Source organism: Eubalaena glacialis, chromosome 10, assembly GCF_028564815.1.
Source record: "Eubalaena glacialis isolate mEubGla1 chromosome 10, mEubGla1.1.hap2.+ XY, whole genome shotgun sequence".
Classification (NCBI taxonomy): Eukaryota; Metazoa; Chordata; class Mammalia; order Artiodactyla; family Balaenidae; genus Eubalaena; species Eubalaena glacialis.
This window is the reverse complement of record NC_083725.1, coordinates 56,634,764-56,647,000: the sequence shown is the minus strand read 5'-3', so window position 1 is coordinate 56,647,000 and position 12,237 is coordinate 56,634,764. Positions and strand designations below refer to the sequence as shown.

The following is a 12,237-nucleotide window of genomic DNA, read 5'->3' as shown; positions in this document are numbered from 1 at the left end:
GTGTAAAAATGGTTACATGTATTGGATAAATGCCAAAAAGGGGTGTCATGGGGTGACAGCTTGAGAACCATAGTCACATCCGAAGCATCATGTGACCACCTGAGTGTTACTGATGACCACAGTAGTGATAAAGTCTGTTGACTTTGGATCTCGGGGGTTTGCTGACCCAAGAGAAATCCCGGGGGCGGGGGGGGAAATAGCACCAGCAAAAAAAAAAAAAGACAACGAGGCTCTCGGAAAGAGGCTCTCCCTCTGCCCTGCAAACCCAATTCTCTATTTCTCACTGCTGGGTAAGCATGCTTCCCAGGGGCTTTCAGACATCTGCAGGAATAGGCCAAATCACACACCAGCTACTAAACAAAACTTTATTTTCCTTTGATACAAAAATTAAATAGCAAAGTTTATTTATTTATTTATTTTTGTACAGTGATAAATTAGAAATTTACAGTACAGACATCAATGCAGACATACGTTTGTACATCCTCAAAAGCAGGGTCCATTTCCTCTGACGTTCAGCAATTCGTTCAGGGCATGTAGGAGGGGTCTGCCTGGTACCTCTATGTCGAACATCTGAAAGTCCCTCAGGTAGGCCTCGAGGTGGCCGGAGCTCAGGTGGCACGGGGGCCCGAGAACAGCCGCAGAGCACGAGCGTGTCTGCCTCACCAGCAGGCCGAATTTCATCTCTGCATAGATCACACCTGATATTTATTCTGACTTTCCTACAAAGAGCTCAAGGGGCCTTTGTCCTCCTTCCTTCTAAAGTCTCACAACATCCCTGTGAGGTAGGAAAAAATTCAGGACCACCTAGATGCCCCACGGGGAGACACCTGGAAAGCAGCCTCCCCTCCCCAAACCCTCAGCCATACCAGCCCGAGCCCTCAGCAGGATGGGGGAAGGTGCACACCTGGGACAGCAGATGCACCCAGCCTCCAAGGGGCAGGGGCTCTCGCCCCCTCCCCGGAAGCCTTCTGGGATGACAGTGGTCATGTACTGAATATTGCAGGCGATCAGGGAGCTACAAAAGCTTGGAGGACGCGGCTCATAGGACCCCAAGCAGGCCCTCTACAAGTTGCCTGGGTGAATACTGGGAATTTGCTGATGCAAAGAAGAAGGGAAACAAGGCAAATCAGGAATAGGCAACTGGGTGTACCAAGGAGAAGAGGCCTATTGGAGAGATCCGGGGTTCACTTCCCTCCAGGTAACACCCAGTGGGCCATCACTGCACATGTGCGTGGCAAGAGGCAGCAGCAGACAGCTCAAACCAGGCCGCAGTGAAACAAAATCCATTATTTAAGGCTCTGGTATCTGATCCTTGGTAGGAGCAAAATGCTCTCCTAGGAGTTTCCAAGATCTACAGCCTAGGCCCAGAAGAAAAATGAGAACCCGGGTCCTTTGCCAGATATAATACAAACCCAGACGGGGACTCTGAACCCAAGTATAATGAAGGAACAAAAAGAACCATCAGAGTCCAATGACTCGACATCTCGGGCTGGAATAGCAACTCTCTCCAATCTCCTCCATCACAGAATGAAATGCAGGATGTATAACAGATCGATTCTGGGGGCTCCTTCCAGAGTCTGGGCTCCACAGCCCTCTCCCCTAACTGCGGTTGTGGCCACCTTGCTAGAAGCCGAGGCTTGCACCATCCTGGTGAAATCTTAAGTTGAGTCTGCCTTCCAGGGCTGAGGCTGTCGAGTTTCTCTTTACACCCTCAGGCCTCAGCTTGGTTCCTAACACTGAATTCCGTGACCAGGGGGCTGAGGGGGGCCAGAGAGGACGGAGCTGGGGGTGCTGGTAACATCACAATTCAGAACCTAGATACAGAAGTTTCCCAGGTTCCAGGTTTGGAGGATGCAGGGGAGGGAGGGCCAGGGGAAAGCAAAGTCAGAGAGCATCTCAGGGAAATAAAAAGTGTCACCGCTTCTCCTGTTCCAGGTCCCTGAGTAAGCTGCCAGATCAGAAGCAGTCTCAGAGATCAGGAAACGGGTCTCCATAGAGGAAAAAGGATATGAATCAACCAAGTAGCTCCATCAGGCGGTCCTGGCCAGTTCCACTCTTCCCATGTTCCTCTGCCCTGAGGTGTGGCCTTTATGAAGGAGGAGGAAGGAGTTTGCCAGAGAGGAGGCTGGACAGAGGTGCCCTTGGTCCCTGTTGAGGCCAAGGGATTTTGTAGGAAGCTATAATTATACCTACTTATCCTAGATTTCTGAGAAAGAAAAAGAACGCTAACCTTTTCCCTAGCAAGATGCTGTCCTCAAATTCACCTGTACGAGTCACCAGAACACCCCAAGCCCTAAACTGCCTGCTCCCGAAGCCATAGTAGAGAGTTCATGTCCTTGTAGCCAATGTTTGTGATCTTCCTAGGAGATTTCCACGGAGACTGTCATGAAACAGAGCTGATGCTTTCTGGCAAAACCCCTGTGAATCGATTTGCAAGGAATCCTGGGAAGGGATAAGTGATGTGTTAAAGGGAGAAAGACCCAGGAAGAGGTTTATGGGATGGTGACAGTGGAACAGATGGCAATTCAGTAGCCCCTGCTCCTTCCTGAAACCAATGGCCAAGTTCAGCAGACCCAGGGGCATCCCAGTGCAGGTCGGTTAGAAGAACAGAGCTGATCCTCCCTGACATCCCCTAAGGTGCCTAACACAGGGCTTTACACACAGTTAGCACTCAATAAATGTGCTGATAATTAACTTTTTTAAAACCAATACCAACTTAACAGGTGATGGATTCGTTTCAAGGTAACTGATATCTAACTCTTCGGCCACAAAGCTCTTTTCTTAAAACCGTAAACACTCTCCATGGTCTGGAATGTGAAAGCAACGGCCTATAAGCCTGTGACATTGCCAAGGCTACTCATCTATTCTGCACCGATGACGACTTCTGATCAAATATATATTTCTCCTGTGAAGGCAAGAGATTTATGGAAGAGACACGTTACAACCCAGAAAGCTCCAAAACTTGGGGGTCCAGGTTCACCCAAGTACTCTTATTGTTACTTATTTGTTACTATTCATAAATATTGAGCACCCTCTCCATGCCGGGCCCTCTGCTAGGTGCTGCGACGTTCACACGATCACTGAAACATTACGAAGAGAATTGCATTACAATCCCCTGCCTGGTCCTTCTTTCCTTTCCTGGGCCAGAGTCTCCGCACAACTCCCAAGACACTGGAGCGGAGCGTGAGTAAGGGCAGGCTCTGCCCCTGGGTGCATGCTCTAGGGCCCCGGCCAGCTATGGGAACCATCTGCAAGCAGCACGGGGCGTTCACATTTTACATTTCATAGGCGATGCTGTCTCAGATGGAGTTCAACTGGTCCTTCTGGGGATCATTTCTCATGCTCCTGGAGCCCTGACCCAGAGTCCAGCCAAGGTACTCAGGCTCAGCACACACAGCAGGGGCCACCGGTGCCCACTTAGCATCTGTGTCCAAAGCCCCAAGACTTTGCCTTCCAAAACATGCAACAGACCTTACGTGCATCTTCATCTCAGACAGCTCAAGAACCACACCACAACAGAGAAAGAAGAAAGGAAAATGTCAAACCAGGGGGCATAAAGCTCAAACAAAAAAAGACATGCTTATTTCCAGAATTTGAACTCCTATCTGGAATTTTGAGTCCCTGGAAATAGTTTTCCACAAAGAAATGTGATAAAAGAGCTTTCCTACCTGTCTTAAAGGGGGGAGGAGCATGAATAAATAAATAAATGAGTCATCGCAAGGTAGTTGCTGAAGCAAAGACAGGTATGAACTTCAAGGACAGCAACCTGTGACATCGTCAATAATTTGTCCCAGAGATCTGGTGATTAGAAGGCCTCAGGCGGGTCAGGAGAAAGGCCAGTTACAATTTTAAAAGAATTGCAGCTTTTGAGAGTCTGCTAGGGGGTACCCCCTTGCAAGGAACATAAAGCATAAATTTTAAAAGCTCTGGATACCTCTGCAAAAGGCAATTAAGACCTGTGCTGTTAGAGTTTGCAGTTCATTTCATATGGTCTACACTTTATTCCCCATGAACCAATCAAGCTCCTGGCTGGCATTCTGGAGATTCATTAAGCAACATATAAATACTCCAGGCCACACTGCCTCCAAGGAAATCTTATACGGAGCCCTTGCCAATTACTAGGAAATAATTATGCACCAAGTAGTTGGATTAGCTGTCCTTAGCTCCCTTTACAAAATTGAAAAAGTGTCCATTGTGGTAAGTAGACCAGACTCTGATAACATTCTTATGCTAAAGGAAAAAAAAGGCACTATCATTCTGAGAATGCAAGCTGACCATAGCTTTAAAGTCAGCTGAGTAACTATTATGTCATGGTCCAAGAATGTGCTTTTAATTGTAATTGACACACACAAATTACATAGCTAATCTGTGTGAATGCAAAGTTGCCAAGAAACTTAACATTTTAGCTCTTCCAGACTGGCGTCTGCATAGATGCAATCACACAAAGTAAAATATATTAAGTCCCCGTTGCTCAATGCAGTCGGTCTCTGGGGTGGGTAAGGTAAGTCGAGTTGGTAAATATCATTTTCCTCTGAATTAAGTGATTGTCAAGAAAGTGAATCACCCTTCCTTTCCCCCTCATTAGGCATGCTGCAGTGCAAAAATTCCTATAAAAATACCTGTTTTTGAGTCATTAACGTAAAATGGAGAAAACAGCAGCAGCCTAGGACAGAGCTGTTGAAATTTAAGAGGAAGAGAGAGAAGAAAAATCCACTGGATACCTTATGTGTGTTTGTACAGTACTTTTGTTTGTTCAAACAATTCTGTTTTATGACAAAGGCACTGAAAGATTCTGACACCACCTCTTGGGAGAGCAATCCACAAAGTTCTAAACAGCAGACAGTACACCACAGAAAATGTTTATGTTAGACCAGCCAAACTATAAAACTCTTGTAACACTCCTCTGAACCCAGCGTTTCCAGTGTTTATAGATCGCTTTGCTATCTGAAAGACCCAGTTAGTATTTAAAATTTTTAAAGCGTTAAAAAAGTCAATCTTTCTCCCTGCAAGTTGCCTACTCACAGCTCAAATCCCACCCTGCAGGGAAAAGCAGCATCGCCCTGGACCTCCTGGAATCTAGGCAGGACCTCCACGCTCCAAGCTGCGACCTGCTAAAGTGATCAATGTTTTGATTTTTCACAGCTTTGAAAGCCTCTAACTGGCTTTTCCATTTTGGATCATTCCAAAGTCCGCAGCAAAATCATTAGTTTTATGATGCTGGGGGGAGACGGGGGAGAGTGGTGGAGGGTTATGGGGGTCACTTAAGTGTTGCTAGCTTGTTCAAACTGAGATTCACTGCATGAAGCTTTTAGTAGCATTTGCACCGCAATGCTGGCATGCCCCCTTCAAAATCTGGAAAGCATGGAGGCTGGCTAGCCTTATACCACAGTTTCATTGCCTCTCCCAGGCTTCACCCAACCATTCCCTCTTTTTTCTCTCTTTACCTTCCCAGAATTCACCAATCTGTTGGAACACTTCTGCCACGTGTGAAGAGTTTTGGCAGACCAAATCCACATGCCTGAAGTGATGCCTACCAGCAAAGACATAAAAATTTTCAACATCTCAACCGCCATATTGGAGTCATCTGCGGAATACCGGAAGAGCGCCCAGTTGGAGATTTCATAGAAATAACAGGCAATCACACAGGTTGCAGGCACCGTGTACAGGACTGAGAAGACCCCAATCTTGACCATCAGCCTTTCCAACTTGTCTGTCTTTGTCCCATCCTTTTGAAGATTCGACCGAATTTTGAACAAGGCCACCAAGCCTGCAGCAATGAACAAAGTTCCAATCACCAAGTAAGTGAAGAGGGGAGCCACCACAAAGCCCGTGAGGGCATCAAGGTTTTGGTTCCCCACGTAGCACAGGCCAGTCAGTTCATCTGCATCCACCAGTCTCATAATCAAGATGACAATGGTTTTCACTGCAGGGATAGCCCAGGCTGCAATGTGGAAATAAGAGCTGTGCATTTCAATGGCTTCATGACCCCATTTGAGTCCCGCTGCCAAAAACCAAGTGAGTGTCAGAATAACCCACCAGATGGAACTGGCCATTCCAAAAAAGTACATCAGCAAGAAAATGATTGCACATCCTGTGTTCTTAAGTCCTTCTTGGATGAGAACAGGTTCTGCTGCCTCTTCAAAATCGCAGGATATCCTTTCCCGGCCTACAGTCAGCCTGACAATATAAGCAATGCTATAAATATTATAGCACATACTGAGAAATATGATGGGGCGCTCCGGGTAGGAAAACCTGGCAGAATCGATCAGGAAGGTCAGCACAGTGAAGGCGGTGGAGATGAAGCACAGGCTGGCCCACACGGCCATCCAGATGTCGGTGAACTCCTTGGCCGAGCGGCTGTATAAGCCAGCATCATAGCCACACTTGAGAACGCAGTTCAGGCTCCTCTTCACCCAGATGTACTGATCAGAGTTGGTTCCCACGGAATGGCACTCTTCCCCAGGCTGGATGGGGGTTTTGTGAGGTAAGGGCACCTCCTCATCACCTGGCCCTTCCATGCACATGTGGTTGTGGTCATTCTGTGGTGGGAATTTGCTGCAGTTCAGGCTCTCTGGCCAGGCAAATCCAAATTCCTTCAGGACAGGCTCGCAACGTCTCTTGACCGAAAGACACATCCCGCCGCAGGGGCCGATGGGGATATTGACCTTCTCTGTGCACATGGGCACATACACGGAACAAAGGAAGAACTGGAAAAGTCATGAAACGAGCAAAGAAAACAATGACTTGGAAGTTTGACCAAAGGCTTGCACAAAACTGACTTGAATGCTTCTGGGCAAAGTACGCATCTACTTTTAAATCAGTCTACGGGGTGTCTGTTGACTCTGACCTCAAACAAATGTGCCTAATTATCCATCACTTGCACATTTTTCTTCTTTTGGGTCTAGTAATCCTTTCCAGGAGAACATAGATAAATAAATATATAAAAGGGACCCGAAGAATTACATAATCCCTTTTTGCACAACACTTAGGGAAATAAACCTTAAAAAGCTGACTTTGAGTCTCCCTCCCCTTTCAGCTACTATTTGAAAGAGCTGGACAGACTAATCAAATGACTCAGTCCTTTGGGTGATGGGGTGATTTATTTTTACCCCCATTTCTTTATCACCGTAAAAATAAATGTTAAAAAAAAAAGTAGATATGGCTTTTCTCATGTTAATATTCTCTCCTTTCTCTATTTTATCCCCTAAAATTATTTTTTTAACCAGTCTCATATTGAAAGAGAAAATGTCCTCACTGAGATACTGTAAAATCCAAGGATGGGATGCAGGTTGAAGCCTCTGGATACCAGGGGTTTGTTTGGCCAGGTTTCCTCAAAGAATAATAATGAAGCACAATAGGAAAATATAAATGTTCAGTCCCTGAAACTGCAATACCAGCAGGGGAGAGTCCAGTTGCTGTCCTCAATTCCTCCAGCATTGATAAACAGTCTGCTTGGCTCCTTACAGATGTTGTCTATGAAGTCTAGAGTTACAAGTAACTATTTTCCAGCATGTAAAGGGATCCAGTCCTGTCCTTCAAAACAGCTTGGCTGCCTCCCCAGGATACATGTAATTAAAAATATATATCCCTGCAAAAGCTGTTTCACCAACAAAATTGTCACTGATGTCAGGATATGTGCTGTTTCCAAACTGAGAACTAAAGAATCATTTTCTCAAGTTTTTATAACCTAGTTCTAAAGTCCTGAAACTTCCAAAGGGACATTTTACCAGCAACAGGTCTAATCCCAACCATCTTTCTGAAACCACAATCCAACTTTCCAAATGACCTATGTAAAAACATGCACCTAGTAAGTCAGCTGCCTGCCTGTTTCTTATCTCTCAAAAGTTACAACCAGAACCACAGATTTCTAAGGCTTTTAGTCTGGATAACAATCCTCTATTTCCCCCAACTTCTCTCTTTTCTAAACTTCTAAAAATCACTCATAGCCTCACCAATCAAAACACAACCAGTGTTAACGTTTTTTAAAATTTCCTTTCGGTTCTTTTTTTTTTTTTTTTTAAATGAACTGGTTGTTGTTATAAGATTATAATCACCCTGTATATGCAAATTCTTCACTTTTTATGGTAGGATGAACATTTTCTATATTATTACATAAGCTTTAACATTTTTAATGACTGCAAAAACAAACAAAAGAAAACCAAAAAACTTCCAATACACAAACTACCTTCTGGAGCTTGACCATACTAACGTCTTTTTCCCAAGTGATATCTTCTCCCCCTTCAAGTACTAAACCTGCCCTTAACCCTGAGGCTAAGAAGGAACTCAAGCCATCGCAGCCATTCCTTACTGCATGACCTCTAAAATCATGCAGGACGACGCGAGGGGCCATTCTGCAGAAACGGGGCAGGGGTGTTTCATTTAATAACACACCCAAAAAATATGGGGGGAGAAAGGAGGTCGGTGAGGGAGGAGAAGTTCCCGTCTGCTTATCTCTCCTTCCAAGTCTTAGTTGCAGCTGGCTGCCCTGCCTGGGACTCGCCCACCGAGCAGCGGCGGCCAGAATCCTTGGCAAAGATAACTCTCAGCTCCACTGGGGTTAGGGGCTTGGCCAGACACGGGTGGGCAGGGGAGAAAAACGGAAGGGCGGGGTGTAAGAGTGGGTTCTTTCGCAGGCCAGATGACTTACACAATGTTTTGGCTTCCAGTCCCTGAGAAGGGACAGAAATGTGGGGGTGGGAATGGAAATCACTTCTCCAGGATAGTTAATACCCTTCAGACTTAGGAAGGGGGCAGGGGGCTCGACTTGGCAAGGGCTCCACGGAGTTAGTTTGGGGCGTCCCTGCCCAAGGGGTCCCGCCCGGGGTAGGGGCGCCCACCTGCAGCTGGCTGGAGCAGCCGTACTGGATGAGCGGCGTGAAAGTTGTCAGCTGCAGCTCGGCGTCCGTCTGCAGCTCGTGCCCCACCAGGTTGGGCATCTTGGTCACGTTGTAGCCCAGGTTCTGGCACATAGAGATGCGGATGGGGTCGCAGCGCCGCTCCTCCTCGTCCCCGAAGCCCCGCGCCGGCCTCAGGAGCAGCAGCAAGAGTAGCAGCAGCCGCAGGCTGAGACCGACGCCCCCGGGGGCCCCCAGGACGCGCGGCCCTGCGCCCCGCCAGGCCATGGCCAGAGCCGGGGGGCAGCGGCGGCGGTGGCGAGGGCTGCTCCAGCAGACACCCCCAGTTTGCACGGGGGAGCCGGCTGCCCGCGCTGCTCCCAGCTCCGGGAAAGGAAGTGTGATAAGGCGCCAAGGGCGACGAGGGGGCAGCGGCCGGGCTCTCCAGCAGCTGCGCGCGACTGTGTGGGGTATTAGACGCCCCCGGCCGGGGCCGAAGGACAGACTGCGAGGGTCATGCCTACAGGCGGCGAGTCCCCAACCCGGCGCCGGCCGCGGCCGCTCAGCGTCTCCTCGAAGCCCGCCAGCACGCAGCGCCGCACCGCTCTCACCACCCGAGCCCTCCGAGGCGCTGGAGGTTTGCTGGGCGGTGGCGGGACGGGACCGACAGCGCGCCTCTCCAATGGCCGGGCGCCGTGGCCAGCGAGGGGCGGGGCCGCTCTGCCCTGGGCAGGGTCAGGCTCCCGCCCGCCCGCCCCCCTCCTCCGCCCCTCCCTCCCGTCCCGTAGCGCTCCGCCCCGCTTCCCGGCTCTCACTTTCCTCCCACCCGGTTCTCGGCGCTCGGGGGCCAGGCGGGGATGGAGCCGAGACGCTCCAGCCGGGCCAGCCTGCCCCTTCTCTCCCAGGTGAGAAGCGCTCCCAGAGGAGTCGGCTCCCTTTTCCTTTTTTTCTTCCAGCTGTCACCTCAGCCCGTGGCCACTTCCCCATCAAGCAGAGAAACGTATACAAAGAACACGGGATTTGGATTTACAAAGATTGTGGCTTTAAATCCGGCTGTGTGACCTTGAGCAAATTGCTCAGCCTCTCGGCGTCAGTTTCCTCATCCGTAAAGAGACTTGGGAGGATTAGAGATAACGCGTAAAATGCTTAGCACCGTGCCTGGTACAGCGTGAGCTCGCAGCTATTTTCACTCCGAACTTGCTTGGGTTGGAGCCCGCCCCCCTCTCCCCGCCCCCCTCTCCCCGCCCCCAGCCTCGGCCTGACCTGCACCCGGGAGCTGTCTGTCTCCAGCCGCGAATGGGGGAGGCGCCCCGGAGCAGCCGACCAGCCAACGGTCTCGCGCTCCGATTTCCTCACCGTATGAAATGAAATTCCACAGGGGGATTCGAAAGGAAATGAGACCGGGACGCTCCGTGCTTCTCGGCCCGCCGCCCTTCCTGTCTCGGGGACACGGTTTCTAAATAAGGTTGGGAGGGTGAGAGGGCAGGAGGGGAGAAGCTTGACCTGTGCATGGGGGGCTGAGAAGGCGCACAACCGCCGGGGCTCCCCTTCCCCAGCCTCCCGGGCATCCCTCCCCTGCAGCCTGCATCTCTTTCTGACTTATTCTGCTTCTGCGGGAGTCCTGGGGCTCATGCCAGCCGTTTTTCGATCCAACTTTTCCCTCTCACTCCCAGCCCTTCTCCCCACCCGCCCCTCCTTGGACGGAGCTTTGTGCTAGCCCACACTCTCCACTTTCCAGTCGGGCCAGGGAAAACCCTCAGCAGGTGGATTCCTAAGCCATTTACTCGTTGCAGGACTGTGGTCAAGCCAGTGTGCCTCTCGGAGCCTCAGACTGGCCATCTGTAAAATAAGGAAGTTCATATCTCCCCCCACACAGTTGTTCTGAGTTAAATGAGATAATGCGTGTAAATCGTTGAGCGCACTGACACATCCTAAGCGCCGAATAACTTGGTTATTGTTCTTGTTGTGGGACATCTTCTGCAGCCCAGGTCTGAAGATCTGGGTTAAGAGCTTTCTACTCTCTTCCTGAGGTATTTTGGCCCAACACTTATAGCACTGTTTTCCAGGGACTTGATGACAGGGACCAAGTTTTAATGTGTGTTTATAACCTCCCATTTCAGCTAAGTCTGGCATATGGCAGAGGCTGGATGCAAGTTGGAAGGGCCTCTGTACCACTCCTGTGGTGCTCATTCATCTCTGCAGAGTAATGCATGAGACCATTGGCCTACAGAGATGAATAAATGATTAGATGAATGAATCAAATGAATAGATGATTCTCACCCTGTAGGAACTCACAGGAGGAGACAAAGAATAAAAAGACAGCTGTAGGGGGCTTCCCTGGTGGCGCAGTGATTGAGAATCTGCCTGCTAATGCGGGGGACACGGGTTAGAGCCCTGGTCTGGGAAGATCCCACATGCCACGGAGCAACTAGGCCCGTGAGCCACAACTACTGAGCCTGCGCGTCCGCACCGCGATGAAGAGTGGCCCCCACTTGCCACAACTAGCGAAAGCCCTCACACAGAAACGAAGATCCAACACAGCCAAAAATAAATTAAAAAAAAAAAAAAAGACAACTGTAACTCGATGTGTAAGTGCACACAGAGAGAATTGTGGGTAAATTGAAGGTAGAGGTAGCTGAGTTTGGAGGGCTGCCCAAAGGGGGATGATCAGCAGAATTCTGAACTACTGGACAAAGCAGAGCTATGTGCGATGGGCACTTCTCCTACGGCACTTGCGGGGAGGGGAGGGGAGCTTGCTTTGTGCTAAAGATATGTGTACATGATTTATTAAACAGTGGGGTCCGTGAGGTCAAGGAGCAGGAGCTGTCCCTCGCACAGGGCCTGGCACACAGAGGGAACCCACTGGTGTTGGGTGAAGGAATACCATTAAGTCAATAACAAATAACTCATATAGAACCTTTACTTTGTGCCAGATACTGTTTTATACAATTTACATGCATTATGTCATTTATTTCACACAACAGCCTGAGAAAACTGATGTTCCGAGAGGTTAAGCAGTTTGCCCAAGAACACAGAGTAAGTGACAGAGAAGGACTCAGATGCATATCTGCCTGGCCCAGAAGTCTGTGTGCATGGCACTGCTCTTACAGAGGAAGCTGCTTGACACTTGGCCTAATCCATAGTTAAAGATGATACTTTTGTGATCTGGACCTCTTATTCCTAGAGCGCGGGCATCCCTGCCTCAGCCTGCTTGAAGCGACTGTCTCCTTTGAGAGCACTTGAAAAAGCCCCTTGCCCGTCAGAAGCTTTTCCTGTCAACAGCTTTTCTTTCCCGGCATGGAACTCATCGCAGGTATTTTCCAAAAAAGAAAGCCAGGGGAATCACATTTCAGTCTGAATGTGGAAAGAAAACAAAGACCACGACTTAGAACTAAGTCTGAAT

General features: G+C 49.2%; 1 protein-coding gene across 1 annotated transcript; it reads right to left on the bottom strand.

Moving 5' to 3' along the window:
- Nucleotides 1–378: 378 nt before the first annotated feature.
- Nucleotides 379–9,484, bottom strand: FZD4 (frizzled class receptor 4). Its single transcript, XM_061204048.1, has 2 exons — nucleotides 8,838–9,484; nucleotides 379–6,707 (listed from the first exon to the last, which is right to left on the bottom strand). The coding sequence occupies exons 1-2, from the start codon at nucleotides 9,120–9,122 to the stop codon at nucleotides 5,379–5,381; spliced, it is 1,614 nt and encodes a 537-aa protein (XP_061060031.1). The 5' UTR covers nucleotides 9,123–9,484; the 3' UTR covers nucleotides 379–5,378.
- Nucleotides 9,485–12,237: the final 2,753 nt, after the last annotated feature.

What these genes read in the sequence shown, in the direction of transcription:
- FZD4 (XM_061204048.1), bottom strand. Translation starts at nt 9,122, where the DNA reads ATGGCCTGGCGGGGCGCAGGGCCGCGCGTCCTGGGGGCCCCCGGGGGC. An exon ending in GCTGCTCCAGCCAGCTGCAG is followed by an intron (nt 6,708 to 8,837) that starts GTGGGCGCCCCT and finishes TGACTTTTCCAG; the next exon opens with TTCTTCCTTTGTTCCGTGTA.